We start from the raw sequence: 24,356 nt of genomic DNA on the forward strand, positions 1-24,356 counted from the left end.
CAGGGGCTTCCGGCAAAGTTGCTGACCAGCTTGCTACCCTAAATTCCATTGTGAACTCGTCCATGCATATTGTATCATATGCAGCTGATGGGATGAGTAGGGCAGCGGGTACAGGAATTGCTCTAAGAAAACATTCCTGGATGCGCTTGTGTTCCTTCGCGGAGCCCTTTAAGTCATTTTTGAACACACCTTTTGATGGCTCATCTCTCTTTGGGCCTAAAGTGAAGGAAATTTTGACAAGGTGTGAACAAGAGGGAAAGTCTCTGTCTGCCATCAGAGTCAGTTTTTCCACCCCTACTCGGCCTTACCCCAAAGGCCAAAGGGGAAGGAAAAATGTGGTTCCGAAAAGCCCAAGGAGCCTTTCAGGACGCATATGGTGAACCCCCCCCCCCCTCTAAGGACAGAGGAGGGAGTAATAATGGAAGACGCCGCCCTCACGGTAGAGGGGGTCCGCAACACCAGGGTGACAGAGATCATATTTCTGGTCAACCCTATCAGCGCTCCTGAAAGGAGGCCCGACTGTCCTGTTCTGGAGGCAGTTGGGGGTCGCTTATCTTTGTACCCAGCTGTCGTTTGTTATATCTAGCCAGGTGTCTGGGTACAAAGTATTATTTCCAGAGGGTATTTCATACTGTTCTCCACTCCACCCACACCTGTTCCATCCAGTTACAGGGAGCAAGCAACTATAGAGGTCCACAAGTTGCTAGAAAAATAGAGTAATCCAGCTAGTCCCAGCAGACCAAATAGGATCTGGAACTTACTCAAGATTCTTTTTGGTTCCAAAGAAAACGGGACTGGAGACCCATTTTGGACCTCAGCAGACTCAACCAATTTGTGAAGAAAGAGAAGATCCGGATGGTCACGCTGCAGTCTATACTTCCCTTTTTAGAGAAAGACAATTGGATGCGCTCGATAGATCTCAAGAATGCGTACTACCACTACCAAATAAAAATGGCCAGGCCATCCAGAGATCACCTGTGTTTCCGTCTGGGAGCCAATCAATATCAATTTTGAACCCTGCCCTTTGGTCTCACTACAGCCCCCCAGAGTGTTCACCAAATGCAAGTCTTCTTCACCAGTATTTCAGCTCATTGGTATCGAAAGACAGAGCACCAGCCACAGAGGTTTTAAAAGTATTGGGTCTGATGGATGCAGCGATCTTGGCCATACCATTAGCAAGGATGCATATGTGGATTCTTCAATGGCTGCTGTTCACTCAATGGTCTTATCAGGAACTTCCAATGAATCACATGATTTTAATTATAAACTCTTGCAAGAGAGATCTCCAGTGGTGGTTGACGTCTCTTCATGTAACCATAGGACACGCTTTTGTACTACCCCCCTCCAGTAGCCACTGTGACCACAGACGCTTCCCTGATAGGATGGGGGGGGGGGGTTCAGGGAAAGACTGCCCAAGACACATGGACGGATCAAGAGTCACATCTGCATATCCATGTTCTAAAAATGAGAGCAGTACTTTTGGCATTGCAGTACTTCCAGGACTCTCTTCCTCTAGGGATGATTGCAATTCAGACGGATGATTGCAATTCAGACAGATAGTATGTCAGTAGTCTGGTACTTGAACAAGCAAGGAGGGACCAAGTCTTACCCCCTTTGCCGAGAAGCCCTCAGAGTTTGGCAGTGGGCTGTCTCCTCCCAGCGCTTTCTGTTGGGAACGCACATCCCAGGGAGATCCAAAGTGATAGCAGACAAACTGAGCAGGGCAATCTTGTTGCCGCACGAGTGGTCCCTCAAGCAAGAGATTGAGGACAGGATTTTCTGCAAATGGGGCGAGCCTTGCTGCGACCTTTTTGCCAGTCACATCAACATGAAATGCAGAAGCTACTTTGCCCTGATTCCCCCTCCGGGTGAACCCCCAAGATACACGCTCGTACACGATTGGCCCCCCGGGTCTCCTCTATGCATTCCCTCCAATCCCACTAATATCCAGATGTCTACAGAAAGCAAAGTCGCTGGGAAGGACCATCATTCAGATTTGGTTCCATTTTCTTCATCATCATCTCTTGGTAGATCCATGGATTCTGGACCCTGTTCCGGACCTTCTGACACATCCGTCGGGGGACCTCCATCATTCCTTGCAGTCACTGAAGCTTACAGCTTGGATGCTTCAGTTACCCTCATAGCCAGGCTTCATAACCTTTCTAATGAGACAAAGCAGATCCTCTTGTCTTCCGATAAGCCATCCACCAGAAGATTATATCTTAGTAAGTGGAAGAGATTTTCCATATGGGCCTCTAACAGAACATTGATCCTTATCAAGCCCCCTTGACATCCATATTAGAATTCTTGACTGTGATCTTTAATAAAGGAGCTGCAGCTGCAACAGTTCGGGTCCAGTTGGCTGCTGTATCTAACTTTCATCTCGGAAGTTGACGGGCTGAACATAATGTCCCACAAGTTGTCAAAGGCCTTTCTCAAAGGAACCTTCCACATGAGGCCTCCAGTGAAAACTCCTTATTCTCCTTGGAATCTAAACTTTATGCTGTTTCGTATAATTCTTCCCCCGTTTGAACCAGCATCATCTTGTGATCTCAAATTTTTATCATGGAAAACCATATTTCTGGTGGCTATTACTTCTGCCCGCAGAGTGTCAGAACTCCAAGCCTTATCCATCAGCCCTCCTTATTTGATTTTTCATGCTGATAGAGTATCTCTTAGGACAAACCCCTCCTTTTTGCCCAAAGTTTGTTCGGAATCTAATATCAACCAAGTCACTGAGTTGCTGATCTTCTTCCCTAACCATTCCAATAGACTAGAGTATATGCTGCACAAATTTGACATTCACAGACCGCTCAGATATTATTTGGACAGAACAAAAGATGTTAGAAAATCAAACCAGCTCTGTGTCTTTCTCTGAAGCCAGAAAAGGTAGACCAGTGGTTAAAACAATGCTTTCTAAATGGCTGTCTAATTGAATCACCTTTGTTTATTCAGCTGCTAATATGCCCTTACTACACAAGATTTAAGCCCACTCTACCAGAGCGGTTTCTACATCTTCTGCATTCCAAGCCAAATTGCCCCTTAATAACATTTGTGCTGCAGCCACTTGGTCTAAACCTCATACCTTTATCACTCATTACAAAGTTGGTAAGGCCTCCAGGGACAGGGCTTCCTTTGGGTCTATGGTCCTGAAGAATGTACTGATGGGTAGCATCCCTAGCACCCTCAATCTCAGGTGTCTCACGGAGTAAAGAATGAACGGCGAGATTGAACAACTTCACATTAAGAAGTTTTATGTCCCTCCCTCCAGCCCCCCCCGGGCTGATAGTTGACCTAGAGGCTGGTCTCATCCCGGTTGCTCAGTTCTTCTTCCTCTCTATGGGAGGGTAGTTCTCTTTTAAATGGATATAGTACACACAGCAAACAAGATCTGAGGTAATTCTAGCAGTGCATCATGGGATAAGGGGCTTGGTCTTGAGCTACTGGTAAACCTTGAGCTTTGCAAACGGCCATATCTGAGCCGATGGGTTGGCTCCGAACCAATCAGTATAAAGAATGAAGGTGAGATGGAACAACTCGCATGGAATGTTGTGGTGAGGTGAGTACATAACTTCTTATTCTTGTGCATTGTTTATCTAAGGTACAGAAAAATTTGCTCTCAAGCTGGAATGCTGATGGATTTGTAATGTCATGCAAACTAACAGAGGTACTTCCTGAAGTAAGATGTCATCTGTGACAGTTTGTTTCTCCTCCTTCCCCTACTTTCTTTATACGTTTGGCCTAGTAGGGGATTTTTTTTTTTTATTCTGAAGAAGTTCATATTCTTGTGAATGAAAGCAGTCAATAAATTGGTGTCTTTGATTATATGGTGGGTTTGGTTTTCATTGCTGATTGGTCATTATTTTGGTGCACTTTCTACACCCATGGCGTACTTTTTGGCATTATAGCTGTATATATCCCTTTACATTTTAGATCTTAACTCCGTAGTCTGCCTGTGTCCCTGATTGGGTTTGCAATATTGCCAAAAGTCTGTTTAGTCTTAGCTGTTATCTTTTTTTTTCTTCGGGGGAATCCTTTTACATTGTCTGAACTTATTCCCTGACAATAAGCATGTTAATCAGTCTGTGTATTAATATTTCTTGCCTTTTCTGTTATAGGAGATTATTGGTTTACAGCTCACATGCAAAGAAATCTTACTGGTTCAGAAAAAAAGATTTTCATTTAAAACATGAAGGTCTTATTAATCCTCTTTCAGCTGAAATTTTACTTTGACAAGTGCCACAAGTACATGTGCAAATGGAGCCCAAATACATGCCATTGACCTCTGTCGATGGGGCCTTTTTTTAGGTCACTTTCATGTCTTTGTGGGGTTGCAGGGAAAGCAACTATTCTTTCCATGAATAGTTAGGAACAACTGTTTTTTCCTAAAAGCTGTCAAGGGGTAGGGGACTGTAGTTTGCTAAAAAAATTGAAAAGTAAGTAATTAAGGCTTTCCTTCCCCAGTGGCATCAGTACATCTTGATAGACATACTGATTGGAAGAATATGACAAAAGATGTCAGGACTTCATTTCCCCATTGTGGCACTAATTTAAATTTGATTGGAAGAGAATTAAGTAGAGTTTCCTCTTATTGTAAAGGGGTGATCGCAAACACACAAAGGCAGTAGACTTTTAAGTAGTCACCATCTACACATCATGTGGTGCTAGTTATTTAGACAGGGATCCGTACTTTGCTTACTTGTTTAATGACTATCTGAGCACAGTCCCAGGGACATGATATCTCGAGAACTCTATTCCCATCATAATAAAAAGTAATAGTTAGCACATGTCTCTGAATACCTGTGAAGATTTGTTCAGGTCAGTTGATCTCCATTTCAGTTGTCTTTGGAGATACTACGTATAGAATCTACACTTGAGAGGGTCCATCCAATGTGGTAAACCTGGGATTGTGTCTTAAAGAGTTAGACGAAGATGGACTATTCCTATTATATATGAAAGTTATGTACATACCATAATGAAAAAATGTGTAGGAAAAGGGCCATTTTCCTCCATGAGTCTGCACCCCCCCCCCCTCCTTCCTGCTACAGGTCGACTTTGATTGGAAGTCTTTCCGAGTGCTGTATTTGTTGGCTTCTTTGAACTGCCTTAGCACAAGTTAACAGAGATCAGGAGAAGACTCCTGCACATAAGCATATGGATAAAAGGGGGAGGAGTCTGGTATTGCGGGAAAGTTTTTTAGGTGCCAAGTTGTATGTAGGCCTTTTGGCCTTTAGTATTAGAGGTAGAAGATAATGCTGCTACATATCTGTTGTAGTAAGTATACAACTTTCTGTGCAGCTCCTTGCTCTGTAAGGAAGGGATGAGAGTTCTTGGAACCTGACCACGTTTTACACATCTGCTGCTTGCTTCCATATCTGTGTTCCACATTTTCATTGGATATACCCATAACTGCATATTGGTCTGGTAATGGCTTCTGTTTTTTTTTTGTTGTTGTTTTCCACTTAGAACATCTTTAAAGGTGGCAACCGAGAACAAATATCCACATGCTATCTGTAATTAATCTAAAATAGAATATTGCAAAACACTTAACTGTAAATTTTTTATGTTCTAATATTTGCAGGCAAACCAGGAACATAACATGGTATATAACTCAGACATCCAAATGTGTGTGTGTTTATCATAGGTAGCTTTTGGATCATTTGGCTGGCACTGGTTGTCTTGAACATGAAGTCTGAGAGCCCGGTGCAAGCGAAAATAGATCCGTTTTGTGAGGGCAAACCAGATGACTATACATGTGACTGAAAGGGAAGAAAGTTATGCATTAGAAAAAACTACTGTAATACACTGTTACTGATAAAGTATCTTGGAATGTGATGTCTGGTTCACTTTTCTGCATCCGTAATGTTTGCTTATTACAGCATGCTAACTTTTGTGACTGCTCAGAAAGATGTGGGCTCTAGTGAAAATAGTGTAGTTATAGCACACTTTAAACTAGTGATCCATTGGTTCATCGGAAAGAGGCTGTTTTAAGGTGTATTTTATGTATGAGACACATTGTGAATTACATTACATTCAAATAATATCTGTTAAAATTGCTCTTGAGGTATGATTTAGTTTTATTGCACTGCATTGTGTACTTAAGAAAGGCAGTGTAATAATACACTAAGCAGTGTAGCACCAAATTTTAATGTTGTAGCAGGTAGTGGTCTTTAGCTAGAGTTGGCAAGTGGTTTGATTCTTTGTGTGTAACTTGAGTGAATCACTTGCATACAAAGTGTTTCCTGTCATCCCTAAAAGATGCACTCATGCCTGTCTGTTAACAAATTAACTTTATCTTCAAGAAGTGTTTTCTCCATGATCTATGTGTGAATGACTACAGTTTTTTTTAATTAACAGTGTTAAGAAGGTACAAACAGTAGCATAGTCCAACAATAGCAATATGACCTTAAAGAAGAAGTCTGGTGTGAAATTTTTGACCCCTCTTGGGTTAGAGTTAGGGTTCTAATCAACAATTACTTGATGTCTGCCACTCAAAAAGGTCAGGAGGCAAACTACTCTACAAACACTCCCTTGCCCATGCTTGGAACAAACTTCCCCTTGACTTACGTTCAATCTCCCACACCTCACACTTTAAAAATGAACTAAAAGCTTATTTTCTCAATTCCAGAACCTGCCCTTGCCATGACCCCACCTAGCCTTCCTTCCCTTTATGTACCCTCAAAAAGACCATACTTAGTACCTCATTACACCTCTCTCTCCAATGTGTCTACTATGCATTTGCATAATTTTATACAAACAAAAACATTTTATTGTTGACCTATTGAACTATATCAATGTAAAATTATGTTACTAAGCTTCTTTTAATGCAACTTTAACTTTATGCATGTAACCCAACATATGTGAATATTTTTGCTATAACTGCTATTATATCAATAATTGTACTTGTTTAAAAATGTACTACTGGAGCTTTTCTCCTCGGGTCTCCACTGAAAATGGGCCACAAGCCCAGTTGGACAAACCCGGTTAACAAATGTTAATAAATAAATAAATAAAGATAAATAAATGAGTATTTTTAACTATGTATTTCAGTGCATTACCTCATCTTGTTTGTTTTTGGTGGGCTTCCAGCTATTAAAAGCTAGCATTCTAGTGTGCTAGTTGGTCATCTGTTGGTTGGTAACAGTTTTTGAGGAAATGCTTAACAGCAGAATTAATTTAGCAGACTGAGCTTTTTGCATTATACATGAAAATGCTCGGACAGGAATCTCTGGCAGTGTACTGAAATTGTTACTGAAGGTAGGACTAACTAGTTTAGAAAAAAATGTTTACTAAACACCGGCTTCACTGCTGAGATTTTGTTTTTTTTAGCATTTACATTAATATAGCTTTTCTTGTCCCATAATACTTGATTTCAACAACTAATATGGGGTTTACATCACTGTTTTGGTAATTTGGGTAACTGATGTAAACTGTGTGTGTGTGTGTGTGTGTGTGTGTGTGTGTGTGTGTGTGTGTGTGTGTGTGTGTGTGTGTGTGTGTGTGTGTGTGTTGCTTTAATCACTGAACCTGAAAATTTAACTATTTTTATTAGGATACTGCTTTGTTTGACAGGATTAGGAGTGTTTACAGGACCACAAAGAAGCAATGGACATGCTGGTTCAAAGAATGTGGTTAGAAAATACAGTATGTGAAGGTGGTACTGATTACTAATGGCAGTGTACTGGCCATGCTGGTCTAGGTAGGGTTCTTGAGGTTTGTGAACTGGTATGCAGTCGAGTATTTTGACAGTTTTTCTTAAGGCATACACAATGGCAGTGGCAGCAGTGGTTGTCCCTGCACTACTTTTTCACACCATCCCCATCCTGCAATAAATATTTTTGATTTGTATTCCATACAGTTAGTTCTAAGCGATTTTAAGTATCACACAGAGAAATCCATCACCGTACATATTGCTGTAGAATATTATGAGAAAAGATTGTTTCTAATTTATATGCATGTTCACATTTTACTGCAGCCTACATGGAAATCAAGATGCTGAGCCTCAGCAATTGAAACACTGTAAAATATGTTGTAGCTGATTGAAAAATCATGACTGAGTTAGTGTTTGACTTGATTGCCTTGACTCTTAATTTTTAGTGACGTATTTTTTCCATTGCTAGTTATGATGTGAACAGATTGAGTTGTACAGTCATTACAGGCCCTTTAAGTCACACTATTAAGATATATTTAAATTAAAAATGTCAGCATGTGCTTCTTTAAGCAGCATTTATATGATAATAGGTCACCATTTGTTTACTATTGCTTATTCTAATCAGTGAAATAGGATTTATGAGCTGTAATAGAATTCCTTTGACACACAAGGTTACTGGACTATTCTCTTATTTTTCTGCAGAACTGGGATGAAGAGTGGGAAAAACTTGTTGAAATGGCTTCTGCATCCAAACCTCCTAGTCATACTGGGCTTCGGTATGATTCCCTTGAAGAAGTGCATGTGTTTGTCCTGAGTAACATCTTGAGAAGGCCGATAATAGTTCTTGCAGGTGAATGCCTAATAGATGGTTAGCAATCAGCCCTGATGTATGTAGAAAAATGACATTTGGGGCTTACACTTGTAGATCTTGGTTGTTCAGTGTTTAAGTTGGTTTTAATTAGTTCTGTTTTTCAACTTTATATATTAATATTACAGATAAAATCCTGAGAAGCTTGGAATCGGGATCAAGTTTTGCTCCTCTGAATGTTGGTGGAATCTATTTACCTCTTCACTGGCCAAAGGAAGAATGTTACAGCTTTCCCATTGTTCTCTGCTATGAAAGTAATCATTTTGCACCACTAGTCATCTTAAAAGACAGTAGCCCTGGTAAGAGATGCTGGTTAGTAAGTGTACATGTATAATTTTTTTCTAGCTTTTTTCAGGTATATAGTATAACATTGCTTTGGTTAGATCATTTTAAGAGACACTGTTTTATATCTTATTTAGTGATTGATTTGTTAATGAGAGTGCACTGGTCCTGGGACCTGTTTCTGTCATGCTCTGACCACAGTTGAAGCAAAGAGAATACAAATATTTAGCAAGAAAATACAATGTGAGTGAGAGGGGATGTGCTTCAGTGGCAGTTGAACAGAACACAAACAGTAAGTTTTAGAGATACAAGATGTGCTTCACCGTACAACTGATAAGATATATTACAGTGTACAGACTTGGTAAGTTTAAGTACAAATTGTGATTGATTGATTGATTGAGAGAAGAAAGACTGGGTGAAAAATTCTAAGGTGATCAAACTTTGTTTTCACTACTGTATTAGTGCAAATTTGAAAGACTGAGACTAACAATAAAGATAGAGAGGAGAATGTTATAGGTTCACAGGTGGTTACAAGGCTAATACCCAAGAGACATTTTAAACCTAGCCAAGCTTACCCCAAATTTACCAAAATATTTCTGACATGTCAGTACCCCAAGGAATTATGCAGATTACAGTAGTGGGGGAGGTTGGTATAGTAGTTAATGTGCTCACCTTATAGCCACAAGGTGCTGAGTTTGATTCTAGTACCTACCTATGAACCTATAGGAAATTCACCCTGGGGATCACTGTGGCTCTGCTCGACAGGGGCACAGGAAAATAATTTTCTTGGGTGGCGAAAGCCAGGGTACCTTTTTGGCTAGGCATATATAGGCCCTAGGGCCAATAGCCTAATACCTACCTATGAATCTATAGTCTTGTACAGATCAGGCATTCACCCACTGCCTTTGTCCATTAGGGACATAGATGCTATGCCCGTACTTATAAGTTGTGCAATGTAGAATTATTTTCTTACCATAGTAAACCCCGTGGAGGTTAAGGGTCAGGTTACTGTCAACAAGCATTCCCAGATCCTGAGCATTGGACCTACCTTTAGAAGTGCATTATGTGCTGATTTCCAGGGATGGCTATCTTTCTAAAATGTAATGTTATGATTTTTTTTGCATTGAGTTTTAGTCCATGGTTGCAGCACCAGTTGTTTGTCTGCTTCAGGCCTTAAAAGGGGTATCTGTATCTTTAGGGGATTTTTTTGATTACGCTTAGTTTACAGTGTTCTGTAAACTTGGTCAGCCAGAGGTCTTTAACATTTGCCTTGACTTCAGAGAAGTAGATCCCAAAAAGGAGTGACCGAAAGATCAATCCCTGTGGGACTCCACTAGTGACTATCTTCTTTTTGGAGGTGGATTCCTCTGTCATAACTTCTTGTGTACTATCAGTGAGCCAGCTGGCTTTCATTGGGTAACATATGGGTTTATGCCTAATTTTGTAAGTTTATCTACAATGCCTGAATGAGGTATTGTATTGAGCGCTATGGTCGTGTCATAGTAGGCAGTGTATTCTGTTTTGTCCTCGTCCTTGGCTTTAGTGATCTTCTCTCAAAGAAGTCCACTAGGCTATGTCACTATGACCTGCTTTTGACAAGACCAAACTGGGTGGGTCCAGTGTCTGTAGGTGTCCTATGTCATTGTTTATCAGGTCCACAATAATTCTTTCCATTGTCTTGCATATGAGATTAGTCAGACTTGTGGGTCTGTAGTTCCCTGGGTCCATGGAAGGAACCCTCTTTGTGTAGAGGGATAACCGTTGCACTCCTCCATTTGTTTGGCACAAAGTCTTTATGGAAGCTATGGTTAAAAAGAGGTTGTAACAAGCCTGACCGGTCATGTGTCATGCTATTCAGGACGCTTCCTGAGATATTATTGAGGCCCATTGAAACAGTGTTCTTGGTTAAAAAGAGCACAGTGAGGACCTGCTCCCTAGTGGTGGTGGAGAAATGGTGGGAGTTATTTCCTGGGGGGTGTCTGAGGATGTTAATGGTGTAAAACTAGAGCCAAATACATCATCCAGCATATTTGCTACACCCTCGAGCTCTGTATAGGTGGCTCCATTCACTATTAGCCTTATTGTTAACTTTTCTTTATAAAACAAGAACATGTGCAAGCTATTCTGATATATATTTTTTATGTATGGGAACTGCATTCTTTTTCTTATCTGTCTTGAAAACCTGTTCCATTTGTCTGAAAACCTGTTCAATTTGTCTGAGGCTTGCTTGAAAAATGTTTTTCTCCTATTGCTTTGAGATTTGGGATTTGGGTCTATGCAGGGTAAGATTTCTCAGCTCCACTGCATAGCTCATAAGGGGATGATTGGAGAATGAGACTTTTGGAATGAAGGTCAGCAACTATCATTGAGCAGTTTGAACATTAGTGAGGAGTGAAAGGGGGTGACACAAACGGTGATTGGGAGCTAGATGGCTTTTTTCAAGAACTGAACAATGATGTTCTTCTCTTGTGGAATTTTGGATGACTCTGTAAGTGGCAATAACTCTGTTATTCATAAATTGTGTATGTTTCGTTAAGTTGATGCATTGGTATAGAGCACATTGTAGTGTAGTGAGAGTTAAGAGCATTCTTAGGAATAGCAATATGGGGCTGTAGAGTCACGTAATTGGAAACTGAAGAGGGGTCTTTTTAAGTTGTTGGGAGTCTTAGGACACATTATTCCACGCGGTTGGTTGTTTTTTTTTAAGGTGAGCAGACATAGTAGACACCAAGTATTAGTACTAGTTCTTCTTTTTAACAGAAGTTTTTCCATGAGATTGCTAAATGAATGACTGTTGTTTCCTTGAAAATCTACTACCTGAAAGCCTTTCATGTGACTAGAATGGACTTTGATAAAAATTGCAGAATGCTTTCTGTGTGTGTGGGGGGGGGGGGGGTTGGGGGCAAAGTTCTCTTTTTCCTCTCCCTGTAAAATAACTCCACAGTTGTGAACCTTGAAGAAAATAATGAAACAGTGCAGTGTTCATCAGAGTGCCATTTGATCAACCATTTTGATTACTTGGCCTTCAGGTAATCAGTCATCAACTAGTTAACTGATAAATTAACATTAGTGCGTTAATGCTCCGTATACTCTTTATTTTTCACAGCCATATTTGTTATACAGCATTTTTATAAATAACTGAACCTCAGAAATTCTAGTTGGGAAACATTTGCTTGCGCAGTACTTGGGCATGGACTTCTTGCTTGAAGAGAAGTAAAACACTAGCCTCTTTTTTCTTACTTTTTTAACCACAGAAATTCGAGCTGTACCGTTGGAATTCAGAGCAAGTGGAAAATATGAAACCATGAAAGTTCATTTCTTGCTGCCAAGTGGTGAACCTCCTGTAGAGAAACTCCTTAGACAGTATCTTTGCCTTATTGACATTCCAGTCCACAATTTTGAAAATGGTACAACTGACATCATAAAAGCTGCAAAGTAAGTATTGGTGTTGCTGTTGGCTGTGTTTTCTTTTCTTTTTCCCTGGCTGCAGAAAGTACAGTGCAGAAAAACATCAGTATGATATGGATTCTCAGATTTTTTTTTTTTTTATTTGTTTGGCTTATATGATAGTATGAGCGCAGACATTTGCAAAAAAAAAAGAATTTTATCTTTGGGAGCTAGGTGGTAGATTAAAAAAATAACATAACCATGTGTTATGTTTTACTGAAGAAAACTAAAAAAGGTCCAGGCCACCAATAGAAGCAAATAAACTTTATACAAATCCACAGATTAGTGCTTTCGTCTTTATACAAGACTTCTTCAGATAAACATGCACAAGTGCTACACATAGTTTATATAATGATCACAATAACTGTTAATTAAAATTTAAAGCACCACACTCAAAAAACACTAATTTAAAATGTATGGAGATACGCCTTCCAGTGGTCCGGACAGTTTAGCGGCATCTTCTACTTCGTCTCCACGCTCTGTAATAGTGAGTAATGGTGGGATTCAGACAGATGCAAGAGGTGGTCAGCTAGGACAGGGGACTAAAAATGGAGGTGCTTCAGTGACTCAACATACGCGAACGTTTCAGTGGATTACCATGGCCGGCTGTTCAGCAGACACATACTAAATCTAAAGGTACTGTTTCCTCTAAACAATATTCTACTAGAAATGGCAATACAGTTCAGAGTAATACTGTGGATAGGGAGGTTTTTCCCCTTTTGAGCTCTGATTATTCTGTGTGTTTTAAGGATGTAATGGAAAAGAACTTTGAATTCAATGCATCCCTTTTCGTTAACACTAATAACAACACTAATGGACATGGACTTGACTCGTTTGATGTGCCTACTTTAAAAGACAAGATTTTTGCTTTTGAAAAAAAGCTGATATAAATGTCTACAGATAGACAACCGTTACTTGCATTGTTGTGTTAGTCACAAACTAGTCACACAAGGACTTAGAATGTACAAATACCCTTTTGGTATTGAATATTCTGAAGCAGCATTGCAAGATTTTTATGGGGGTTTTTTGACGAATGTGGGCTAGAACTTATTTCTAGACTTGTTAAATACAGTGACTCAGCATTGGTTAAGTTTTTTAGCGAAATTAATAGACTGAACGAGGACATTTTGAATGATTTATTGTTTAATGAATATGAGCAGTTGTACAAAAAGGTTTTGAACAGAATTGATGGTAGGATACATAATATTTTTGTTAAAAAGCAGAAAAAGGTCATGAGGGACCAGCAACAATACAATATTGGTAAAGTATATCCAGGTCCTTTTAGTAATTTTAAACATAAAAATAAGGCGCAAGAGAACCTTTACACTAACAAGTATGGTACTACTGGTTCATTAGTAGAGCAAAGAGTGTACACTCATGACAGCGGTAATATGTTTGATGAAACCATTAATAGACCTCTAGACGAACTTGATTCATTTTCTGAACCCCATGATAATTTTTAGTACCCAGGAGGTCGGAACGGCTGGCCAACAAAGCCAGATACCCTTCGGACCCAGGCCATCCAACCAGTTATTATGGGACCAAGTATGGATGGAAGAATGTGGGTAGTAGTGGAAAATACAGATGGTATTGTGTCTGAATATAAAGGATTTAAGATTTTTAATTACATGACATGTAGTTTAGGAAAGCAGCACTTTAACCTTTTTTCAAAGGGATTCGAGTTTACGTCCAACTATGGTGATTTAGCTAACCGTTTGGTGGACTTTAAGTTATATCTCAGAAAACTAAATTTGAGCATGGTGTGTAAAAAGACTGTGGAAGACAATTACACTGTTAACAGGGGTTTGGTTAGAAGTAGCACCTTTAACCCACCCCTCCACCCGGTTTTAATGACGTTTGAAAAAATAGCCACTGAGGAAATTTACGAAGCATATACAAAGAATAGAAGGACTGTGGGACATCATAACCTCAGTGAGGCAGGAGAGCAATTGCTTCAGGATCTGCAGGTACAGGGAGATTTTCGTATCATGAAGCCGAATAAAGGTGGGGGGGGGGGGTTTGTATGGTAATGAAGAATACAATAATGCAATGACCAATATTTTGCTTGATACAAACACTTATTGCCCTGTATCAATTAATGAAATACAAATTGCATATAGGAGAATTGATTCCCTTTTAGAAGAATATTTGGTGGATAATAGAATTGACAACAAAACTCACCAATACTTGAGACAACTTCATCCCATTATTCCTAATTTTTTTGGGGTTCCCAAAGTACACAAATCAATATTAGAACCTCCCTTTAGGCCCATTGTATCAGCTAGAAATTCCAAGACTCATCCCTTAGCGGTGTATGTTGATCATTTCACCAAGGATATTGTAGTCAAAACTGAACATTTGATCAAAGACTCCTGGGAATTTCTTAGTAAACTTACTAAAGACGTGGACTGTAAATTGTAGTTTTCTTACTATTGATGTCAAAGATTTATTTACATGTATTCCACGTCGTGAGGGGCATGAGTTTTTTAGTGATAGTGTCTTTAAATATTCCTCTTTACCTAAAAAACATATTTTTTTAATACTGGAGCATATGGAGGTCATTCTTGATAATAACTACATAGGCTTCCAGGGAGAATATTTTCAACAAGTGAGTGGGGTAGCTATGGGGGCGGCTTGTGCCCCCGTTTACACCAACTTAGTGATGTTGGAATGGGAGAATAGGTACGTGTTTAATAGTATTTTTCAAAACAATATTAAGCTATATCTCAGATTTCTTGACGATATTTTTGTAATTTGGGAAGGTACTATGGAGAGCGTGGAGTTGTTTATGCAACATTTGAACGATAGTACTGACTTTCTCTCTTTCACACACACTTGTGAAGTAAGTGTAAATTATCTTGACATCACTATTTCTAAGATTCCTAATGGATTTAAGTCTAGGATATACCGCAAAAACACTTGGTGTAATAGCTATCTACACTATGCTAGTTATCATCCACCATTTCAAAAAAAAAAAAGTCTTAAGGGACAAGCAGTCAGAATAGTTAGGATGACTTCTGAATCGAATGATTTGTTAGGAGAATTCATTTTTTTGGGTAATAAATTTGTGGAAAGGGGTTACCCCAGAGAATTAGTGTATGAAATACTGGAAGAAGTATATAGGGGTTGGGGTACGAAGTATAAAGCATTGTTAGGGCAACCCTTTATTACAGCGGTAGAACAAAACACAAATAAAAATTTTCAAGGTGCTTGTGAACATGTTCACTGATTTTTTTTTACCCAAATAGTCAGGGCTAATTGGAGTGTGCTCAAAACTAACAAAGACTTGTACAGTGCTGTAGGAACCAAACACACTTTTATTTTTAAGACAGGAAAACATTTTAAAAGGATGTTTGAAAATGTGGAGAAAAATGCTAAAATTAAAAAGGCGACCAGTTCTTGTGGTAGGTGCAGCCAATGTCTGTATATTTATAAGGAGGACTGTATTTATTTGAATAACGGACTTAATAGTGTAGTTAAATTTTGTAGGGGTAATTGTAACACTTAGATGTTAGTCTATTTGGCTGTATGTGTGCAGTGCTCAGCATTCTATATAGGGAAAACCGAAAGAGCTTTGAAAGACAGAATGTATGAGCACTTGTATGACATAAGGACTGGGAAAGACACAAGTGCCTTGTTCAAACATTCAGTTTCCTGTTTATCTTTTTGTGGTTTTAAATTCGGCATCATCGATGTCGTTAAGCATAACATCAGGGGTGGGGATATGAAAAATATATTGTTGAATATGGAATTGAAATGACAGTTGAGGTTGAAGGCTAACATTCCTCCTAGCCTTAATGAATATGTGAGTATCAAACCGGTTCTGACAGCTAAAGCAGTCAGAGTTTGATTTACTCAGTATACAATTCATTAGATACATTTTTTCAACGGGTAAAAACATTTATTACAAATATTTATTATTTGTGTTTTTTGTGTACTGTTGTACTAGTGTGTTTTTATATATAACAATACAAGTGTATACGTATCTCCATACATTTTAAATTAGTGTTTTTTAAGTGTGGTGCTTTAAATTTTAATTAACAGTTATTGTGATCATTATATAAACTGTGTGTAGCACTTGTGCATGTTTATCTGAAGAAGTCTTGTATAAAGACGAAAGCGCTAATCTGTGGATTTGTATAAAGTTTATTTGCTTCTGTTGGTGGCCTGTACCTTTTTTACTTTTATTTTTAGTGAATTTTTCGTGTTATTGTGAGTTACTGGAGAAAACTGTCAAATACCTTGTCTGAATATTTGTAGAAAAGCTAAAAATCATTTTTATGTAGGAGCCTGACTCAGAAAGTCTTCCCTAACCCACAACAGGTTAGTTGTATTGCAAAATAGGGTAAGTAGTGGCCAAGTGGAAGGATTTCTGTCTCACAGCTCCACAGTCCAGGGTTCATTCCTGACCCTCTGAGCACTCTGTGTGGAGTTGTCATGTTTTCCACATGTCTGTATGGGTTTATTTGGGTGCTCTGGTTTACTCCCACCTCGCAAAAGTATACTGGTTGATTACACTAAATTGTCCATATATTTATATGTCATATGTACCCTTGCTGTTGTGCCCTAAAGAGGGTCTGTAGACCAGTCCACTTCCTAGTTAAATGTTTCTAAAACACTCCTAGTTAAATGTTTAAAAATGTATTTGCTGTTTACAGTTCAGAAAACTGATTAGTGTTTATTTTTATTTTAAGCGTACCCTGCATCTGCTTCCAAATTAGTATTAGCAGTGCAAGTTAGAGTTTGGGCAGCAGTCTGATTCAGCAGTAAATGCCAACATATTAAACATACCAGCTTAAATTTGTTCACATAATGACTCTTTTGTGAGATGTGTCTTGGCAGTATAACTGTCATATGTCAGTAGAGGAAATGTAATCGTAATTGATGAATTGTTTTTCTATATTATAAAAACAAAAAATTGTGTACATCTATCAAGCATCTTATTGAATGTTAGCCTTAGCTTGACATCAGTGACGTTAGTGTGCTGGAGGCAGAGTTTCACTAAACAAGAGGCGTCACTGTTGAGCATCACTTAACTCAGCATAGCTAGACAAACTGACCACTTAAATATTCATGAGAGTTTCATTTGGAGCACTCTCTGAACTGAATACCTTGGTTTTGTGCATCTGGCTGTCCTAAAACAGGTACAAGGCAACCAGAGGTGATTTAGGAGTAAGTAAAATGCAGTTTGCTGTTTTAATGGCAGTTTAGCTAATTCACACGAAATATTTGATTGCCTATTTGCCCACTGATTTGTCAGAGACTGATCAAGGCTGATTGAATGTTACTTCATCCAGAATTAAGTACAGTTTTATGTGGAGCAGGATCCATCTAGTCCCACGAAAGGGACTGTGTCCCCAAACCTCCATGCCTATTGTTTAGTAACTCAGGATCACCAAACCTTTGGGAAAGGTAGAAAAAATAAAAGGTTATACTTTCAAAGGACTGTTCAGTCAGCTAGTCTTGATATTGTGATCTTAAAACAGATTAGTTGGCTATCAACTGACTGATTTTCGTAGTCTAGAGGGACCTAAATTGTTCTTATTCACACTATCATGCTATGTAAAGTATTTGCTTCTATGTTTCGATTTGAATTTAGTTTTTTTTTTTTCTCAACTCACTCCTATTTATTTTTTTTTTAGTTTGTATTTGGGTGAGTCTTTCTTTATTGTCCCTGTTTATGCTGACAGTAGAGCCCATTGGAACTGCCTTTTTCTTTAATGCTAAAATGTGTTGTAAAATAAGACTTTTTTGTGCTTTTTGTTACTAAAGTCAGTGATTGTTTGAGTTCTGGTGACTAGTAATGTGTTTAATTCCTGATAAGTGACAGGCATTAGTAGTGGGGACAGGGGGGATAAGTGTGACAGGCATTAGTAGTGGGGACAAGGGGAGTAAAGTTTCAGGAAAGAGCTCTTCTGGCAGAAAATAAGGAGTTCTGTTTACTGCAGTGCCACCAGCTAGGCAGTCCAGTTGACTAGTTTTCTGAAAAGACAGCATTACAGATGTGATTTGGGGGCTGTTATTGTTGGAGTTGTTAAAGCATGATATGTTATAAGGTAACAGTCCTTGTTTTTGATACCAAAAAAGTGTCCGTTAACTTAATGGATTCCACACTTTCTTTTTTTTTAACTTTAGAACCCTGACAGCCAAAGCAAAAGCTTGGGAAGTGTTTTTTACTAAGAATGTACATTTTGAAGTTTTATAGGAGGAAATGTAATGTGCAGAAAGATAACATCTTTACACTGAAATTTGCCCTTTTTTGTTTAGATTGGATGAAGGAAATGTGTCAGAGGATTTGAACTTGGCTCAAGATTATGCTCAGTTGGCAGCGCATGAGTATAGGCGCTGGCAGGAACACGCGCAGTTCAGAGTCAGAAAGTCTGAGCGATTTTCCATATCTCAGCTTTCTCTTCTGGACATAAAATGTGCCACCAGCAACTGTACATACTATGCTTCATCTGCAACAAGACCGTATTGCCATGAATGCTATAAAGAAAAGCGAAATGAAAAGTGCGATAATAAAAAACAGAGCTCCAGAACGTGGACGTCAGATGTAAGAACTAGTGGATCTGTCAATGGTAGGACACAGTTTTGTTTACCTAGTTATCAGTCTTCTGAGATTACGTCTGGGCCTCACTCTGCTCCTCCAACCGCTCCAAGCCTAAGTTTCTTCAGTGAAACTAATGCTATGAAGTGCCGAAATCTGACATGTCCTTTTACTCTTAATGTGGAATACAGTGGACTCTGTGAACACTGTTTTCAGGCAATGCAGACAGAACACAGGACTACTGTGCAAGAACCACATGGTGCTAATAATTTTCTGCAGCCTGGTTTGGGCAATCATTTATTGCAGGATTTGACTAGATGTAAATTGTGCCATTGTATGGCAGCAAAAATCTGCAATGGCATATGTGGACCTTGCTTAGAAAAATCATCAAACCAAAATGTGTTTCCTCATATTATGCATCAGAGGTCATCATCTGATCCAGCCCAGTGGACAGGAGTACATGCCTCACCAGCATTTCCATTGTTGCCTTCTGGGCAGCAGGGGGACTTACAAGTCCAAATTAACCATACACCTGAAGAAAACAGTGGAGCCAAAAAATGCAAGAAAAGTGGATGTTCGTTCTTTGGTACTAAAGATAAACATGGATTCTGCACCTTATGTTTTTTTGAATTCTGTGAAAATAATGGTATGTTAACTTTTTTTTTTATGTTTAGTAATACCAATTGGAAAATGTAAGAAATGCATTTAAGGTACTACAAAAGCATAAAGGAAATATAGTATATGAAAACGGAAGTTATTTCTGCATTGTTCTTCTTTCCCCTTCTGCTCTACAGGACCACATCTGTTCTCACCATCTTAGAAAGTTTCTAGATACACTTGAGTGCCTTTTGCCATATGTGCTAACATATGTATATTTCATACTTCTCTAGCGCTGTGGTTATTATTCCAGTATGTGTAAGATTGTCCTGTTTTGTCTGCAGATGGACTAATATTTTAAGTTCATTTCGGCTGAAACTAACACTGTGATGTTGTACCACGTGTAGTAGTAACAAAAGTAGTCAGTGGGGCCAGCTTTTCAGTGTTCAGGTTTATTTACAAGTGCAAACATAATTTTTGCAAGAAAGTACATTGACTGTGTTTCTTTTGGGTTTTTCACAGTAGTGGACGCAGTGCTAGTCTGTTTCAAGAAATATTTTTATAGCACGTTGTCTTGAAAATGCAAGTCCATAAAGCCACAGTACACACAAATTCCTTCCAGAGTTCAGTTCAAGGTGACCGCCTTTCAGTCAACACAATTTCAGTATTCCTTTATTCTGATTAGACATTTTCCCCCCAAAGTTGATCAGGAAAGTTGTACTTATAAATCTCAGCATTTTCTCTTCCAAACACTTTACCATACAGGCATGAGCAATTGTATTAGTTTCTCCATTGCCGGACAGCAGCTGCTGTTCCTTTTGCAGGTTTCCTTGACACCTTCCAGACTCATCTTTCACCTGTAGTTCCTTGGATGCTCCTTCATATCCCTCTGTACACCCAGAGATAGCAATCTGATTCCCTCAATAGGTAATGGCCATGATATACTCACAGCTTCTCCATATTAATTGTCGTGGAGAGTTCCTTCTCTCGTTTACTGCTTTGTTTCTGAATTAGAAACTATCTATTCTCTCTCTTCCCCCCTCACTTGTATACTTCCTATTTCAGACTTAAAATCTCTGTATTTCTCTTTGACACACCTTTTGCTAAAGACACCCATACCTACTGTACAGATAAGACGCTTCCCAGGCTCATTAGTGAATATGCCATGCACCTTATATAGACCTTCCATTCTTCTTTCCTGCTCTTTTTAGAATTACTTATTGGATCTTTTCTAGCTTGTATAGTACCCTTTGCACATTTTCTGCTCAGACTGCAGGTGGAATTCATTTGTGCATTTACATATGTTAATTTTCAGATGTATCTTTTCTAGGTATTGTCATTTTTGTTACTTGTTATGACTGGAGATGGACTTCTGTTATGGTTCAGCGTATACATGATTTCAGTGAAATATATCTCCTTGTTTTTATTATATTTTATGAAGAGTTTCTGCTTTCTTTCCTTGCTGAATGGAGTTTTGTTTCAGGGTCTGTTAATGTAAATCTGCACATAATACCATAAATCGACCTTTCATTCTTTCTGCTAACAGGAGATGAGAGTGACTTATTACAACACTTATTATAGCAATAACCCACGCCTAGGTGTGGGTAATGCTAGATTTACCCACGGTTGGCATGGTTTGGTCACGAGGGCGAAGCCCAAGTGGCCAAACAAAGCCAACCGTGGGTAAATCCAGCATTACCCACACCCAGAAGTGGGTTATTGCTATTATACAATGACATTATTTAAGGAAAAAAAATAATTACTTTTCTTAAATAATGGCATTGTATAATGCCTCCTTGCTGCCCTTCCGCAGCTGTCTGGTATTCTGCAGCAGTTCTGATGTACTGCGCATGCGTATGCCTATGCAGTACATCAGAACTGTGGGCAAAAGCAACGGAGAAAGCAAGATCTCCGTTGCTTTTTAAAAACTGTTTCGCTATGTTAAATGAGTTTAACATAGCGAGACAGCTTTAAAAAAAGCAACGGAGAATCCGTTTACGAATGTAAACTCGTTTAACATAGCGAAACAGTGAGAAAAAAAGAGTTACAGTAATGGAAAAAGTCCTTTTTCCATTACTATAACTCTGATTTACAACGTGCACGCTGACCAATCAGCATGCACGTTTTTGAATATTAATGGGGGGGGGGGAGAGTTGTATAATTTGAATTAGTTCATATCACTGGTTCAGCCATACTTTCCTATTTCGAAATGAGGAAACTTGGTTGCGTTATTCAGGGCATTTCAGTCTGAATCCTTTGCCTTCAGCCTTCCACCTCCTTTCCTTCTTTAACTAGACGTGTATGTGAATGTCTATAATGCATGCATACATATCTATCAAATACATGCTTGCATTTGTCTGTACACATGCATGTGTGCATACAGTTATGTATGTTGACATTTATAAGTAAGTGAAATGCTCCCTTTTTTGATAGTCAAAATCAAGATTTTAATTTATGAGTCAAGACTTTGACCTGCTGCCTGTCTTTCTTCACTTTAGACTGTTATCTTCACCATTGTGCATGTTGCTTGTGGGTGTCATCTCTATCAATGCTAATTCAGTAGACATGACACATTTTGTTTTGCTGTCATCTGTACTCCATAACCTCTGCTTATGTATGTATCTGTAGCCTCTGATTATTCTTCCACAAGTTCAATAAATTACTTCTCCGAAAGATACCTGGCAGTGGATTGCCTTCTCCCATCCACCATAAACAAAATATGCTATTTTTTTATCCTCAAAGTAGTCAGTATTAAAAGATAATTTCTCCAGCATATTGTCCGGTCATTACATGATTAACAGCAATAGCTATCAACGTTTGTCAGCATATCAGTGGCCGGCCTTTTTCATATTTTCTTAGTTGGTGTAGGTCCCTCTTCTGGGAATCTACTAAGTAACTTGTTCCTTGAATAAAATGTTATCTGCTGTTACCTAATCTGCTGTCTGGCAGATTACTGTCCGATGCTGGTACCCCTTTTGACTAGACTATGTCAGTCTACTATTGGTTAACCTAGTCCACATTATTAAAGAGTGACACTTTGGCTAAGTACAGATACACAATTACTATTTTTAGTTATGCTAATATGTTACTTTTAGTCTTGTCTATGTACGTGGCAAGTTAGGTTACACAGCCGCCAAATCACAAATGGACTACTCTTGACTGCAGAAAAATAAAAAAAAAAAGTATCACTGCATGTATAGATGTATTGCTTATTTCTACTGAGAAACTACATTATTATAATGTCTGTATGATAAGATGTGAGCTTGGGCTTCTAGGCTGTCTTTTGCTCTTGCCATTCTGTAAAGTTTGTTTTCTGCATAGGTGGTTTATAGACCTTGTTTATATACATACTTTGTGGGGTTTTCAAGTTTCATATCCTTGGGGAAATAAGAAATTTACAGCTCCCAGTAGCATATATCTAAATCTGTGTCCTGTTTGAGGCCTTTTCTACCTCTTCCTTGTGCCAAAGGGCCCTACTAGAGATTGTCCTTGAAGTGTACTTTCATTCCTATTCTGCCTTAATCGTGTTCAAGCTTGCACTTTTCACAGTTCCCCCAAGGATTAATTTCCATCTGTAGTCAAACCATCTTATATCTTTACCCTCACATGCATTGGTTTTAGGGTCCTTTTGTTTCTTTTTCAGCCTATTCTACCCAGTCCCAGTGTATGCAGATGTCCGCTGTACCTTGAGTGCCTTTTTGGAGCAATCTTCTTTTTTGGAGCCATTTTTTTTTTAAACAGAATGTTTGTGATTATATCCTTCTCCGTTTCATTCCCCCCTTATAACAGGCACACAGTAGTATGGTTCTTAGCCAGTTGACATTACCTTCTCCCTACTCTTCTGTGTTTGGCACAAGGCCTTCTTCTAATTGCTTTTTGGTTTCATTTTGCTCATAGATAATTACTAGGCATGCACTTCCGGAAACTATAAATAAGCCAAGCCCAAATTTCAAATTGTCCCAAAGAAATGTCTGGTTAAGTGACTTGCCTAGTGTCAAACAGTAGGCAAAAGAAGGCCCAGGGAATCAAACCCTGTATCTCAGAAAGTAGCCTGTTAACAGCTTATTGTCTTGATCTTCTCTGCCAACTGGCAGATTAGTCTTTTCCTGGTATAATCTAAGAAAGTGTAATGACTAGGTTTCTTGCCAACACACACACACACACACACACACACACACACACACACACACACACACACACACACACACACACATTTTTGCTTGTATTTCTTGGCTATGTGGTATATTTCTAACCTGGTAATTTTATATCTGTGATGTTATCTACTGTGTGTCCTAACTTCTGCATTACAGTTGCAGTTGAGGCCTATAAATCTTTTAGGCATGTTTCTGCACAGAGCAACATAGAGGAATTATCTCTGTTTAGAGTCTCCTGTTGGTTGGGCCATATATTCCAGTTTTGTTTTATTTATTTATTTGTTTATTTTTGGATGCAACATCCTGCACTTTATACCTTTTAGTTATTCTCCATTTTATAATATTTCTTTATGGACAAAACCTTTTAGTTTAGCTTTCTCTACAAGTAGCTGAATTGTTTGTTTGCCTTTGGAAAATTCACTATACACTAGTTGAATTCTCCATTCAGGGATTTTCTATCATATATTAGCAAATGGAAAAGGTTTTCTTGTTGATGCCAAGAATATAACCAGCACCAATTCATGTTCTCTGGTTTTACAATATTTATGTGAGTACTATCCAATGGATTTTCTTATTTCTCTATCAAGGTTCATTTATCAGTTATTTCAGCATGTCTGCCCATGGACCCTTCTCTTTCAAGTCAGTCGAATGTCAGAATGTTCTTGAAAGGGGTTTTCCATAAGAGGACTCCCAGGTAAACTGGTGGCCTCTCCTTGAGATCTTAATTTTATGTACGAGAAACTAACAGTTGCTCTATTTGAACCAGCTAATCTGGCTGACTTGAGGTTCTTAGCTTGGAAAACATTTTTA

General features: G+C 38.8%; 1 protein-coding gene across 1 annotated transcript in view; it reads left to right on the top strand.

Annotated features, from left to right (window-relative positions):
- Window positions 1-24,356, top strand: part of TNFAIP3 (TNF alpha induced protein 3) — a 118,720-nt gene that overhangs the window by 36,072 nt on the left and 58,292 nt on the right. Inside the window, exons 4-7 of the mRNA XM_044075488.1 lie at window positions 8,354-8,501; window positions 8,648-8,818; window positions 12,056-12,236; window positions 18,516-19,441. Coding sequence (XP_043931423.1) covers window positions 8,354-8,501; window positions 8,648-8,818; window positions 12,056-12,236; window positions 18,516-19,441 — 1,426 coding nt within the window. The remainder of the gene's footprint in view (window positions 1-8,353; window positions 8,502-8,647; window positions 8,819-12,055; window positions 12,237-18,515; window positions 19,442-24,356) is intronic.

The sequence above is a fragment of the Protopterus annectens genome, chromosome 1.part1 (assembly GCF_019279795.1).
Source record: "Protopterus annectens isolate FY-2018-M chromosome 1.part1, PAN1.0, whole genome shotgun sequence".
NCBI classification, from domain to species: domain Eukaryota; kingdom Metazoa; phylum Chordata; order Ceratodontiformes; family Protopteridae; genus Protopterus; species Protopterus annectens.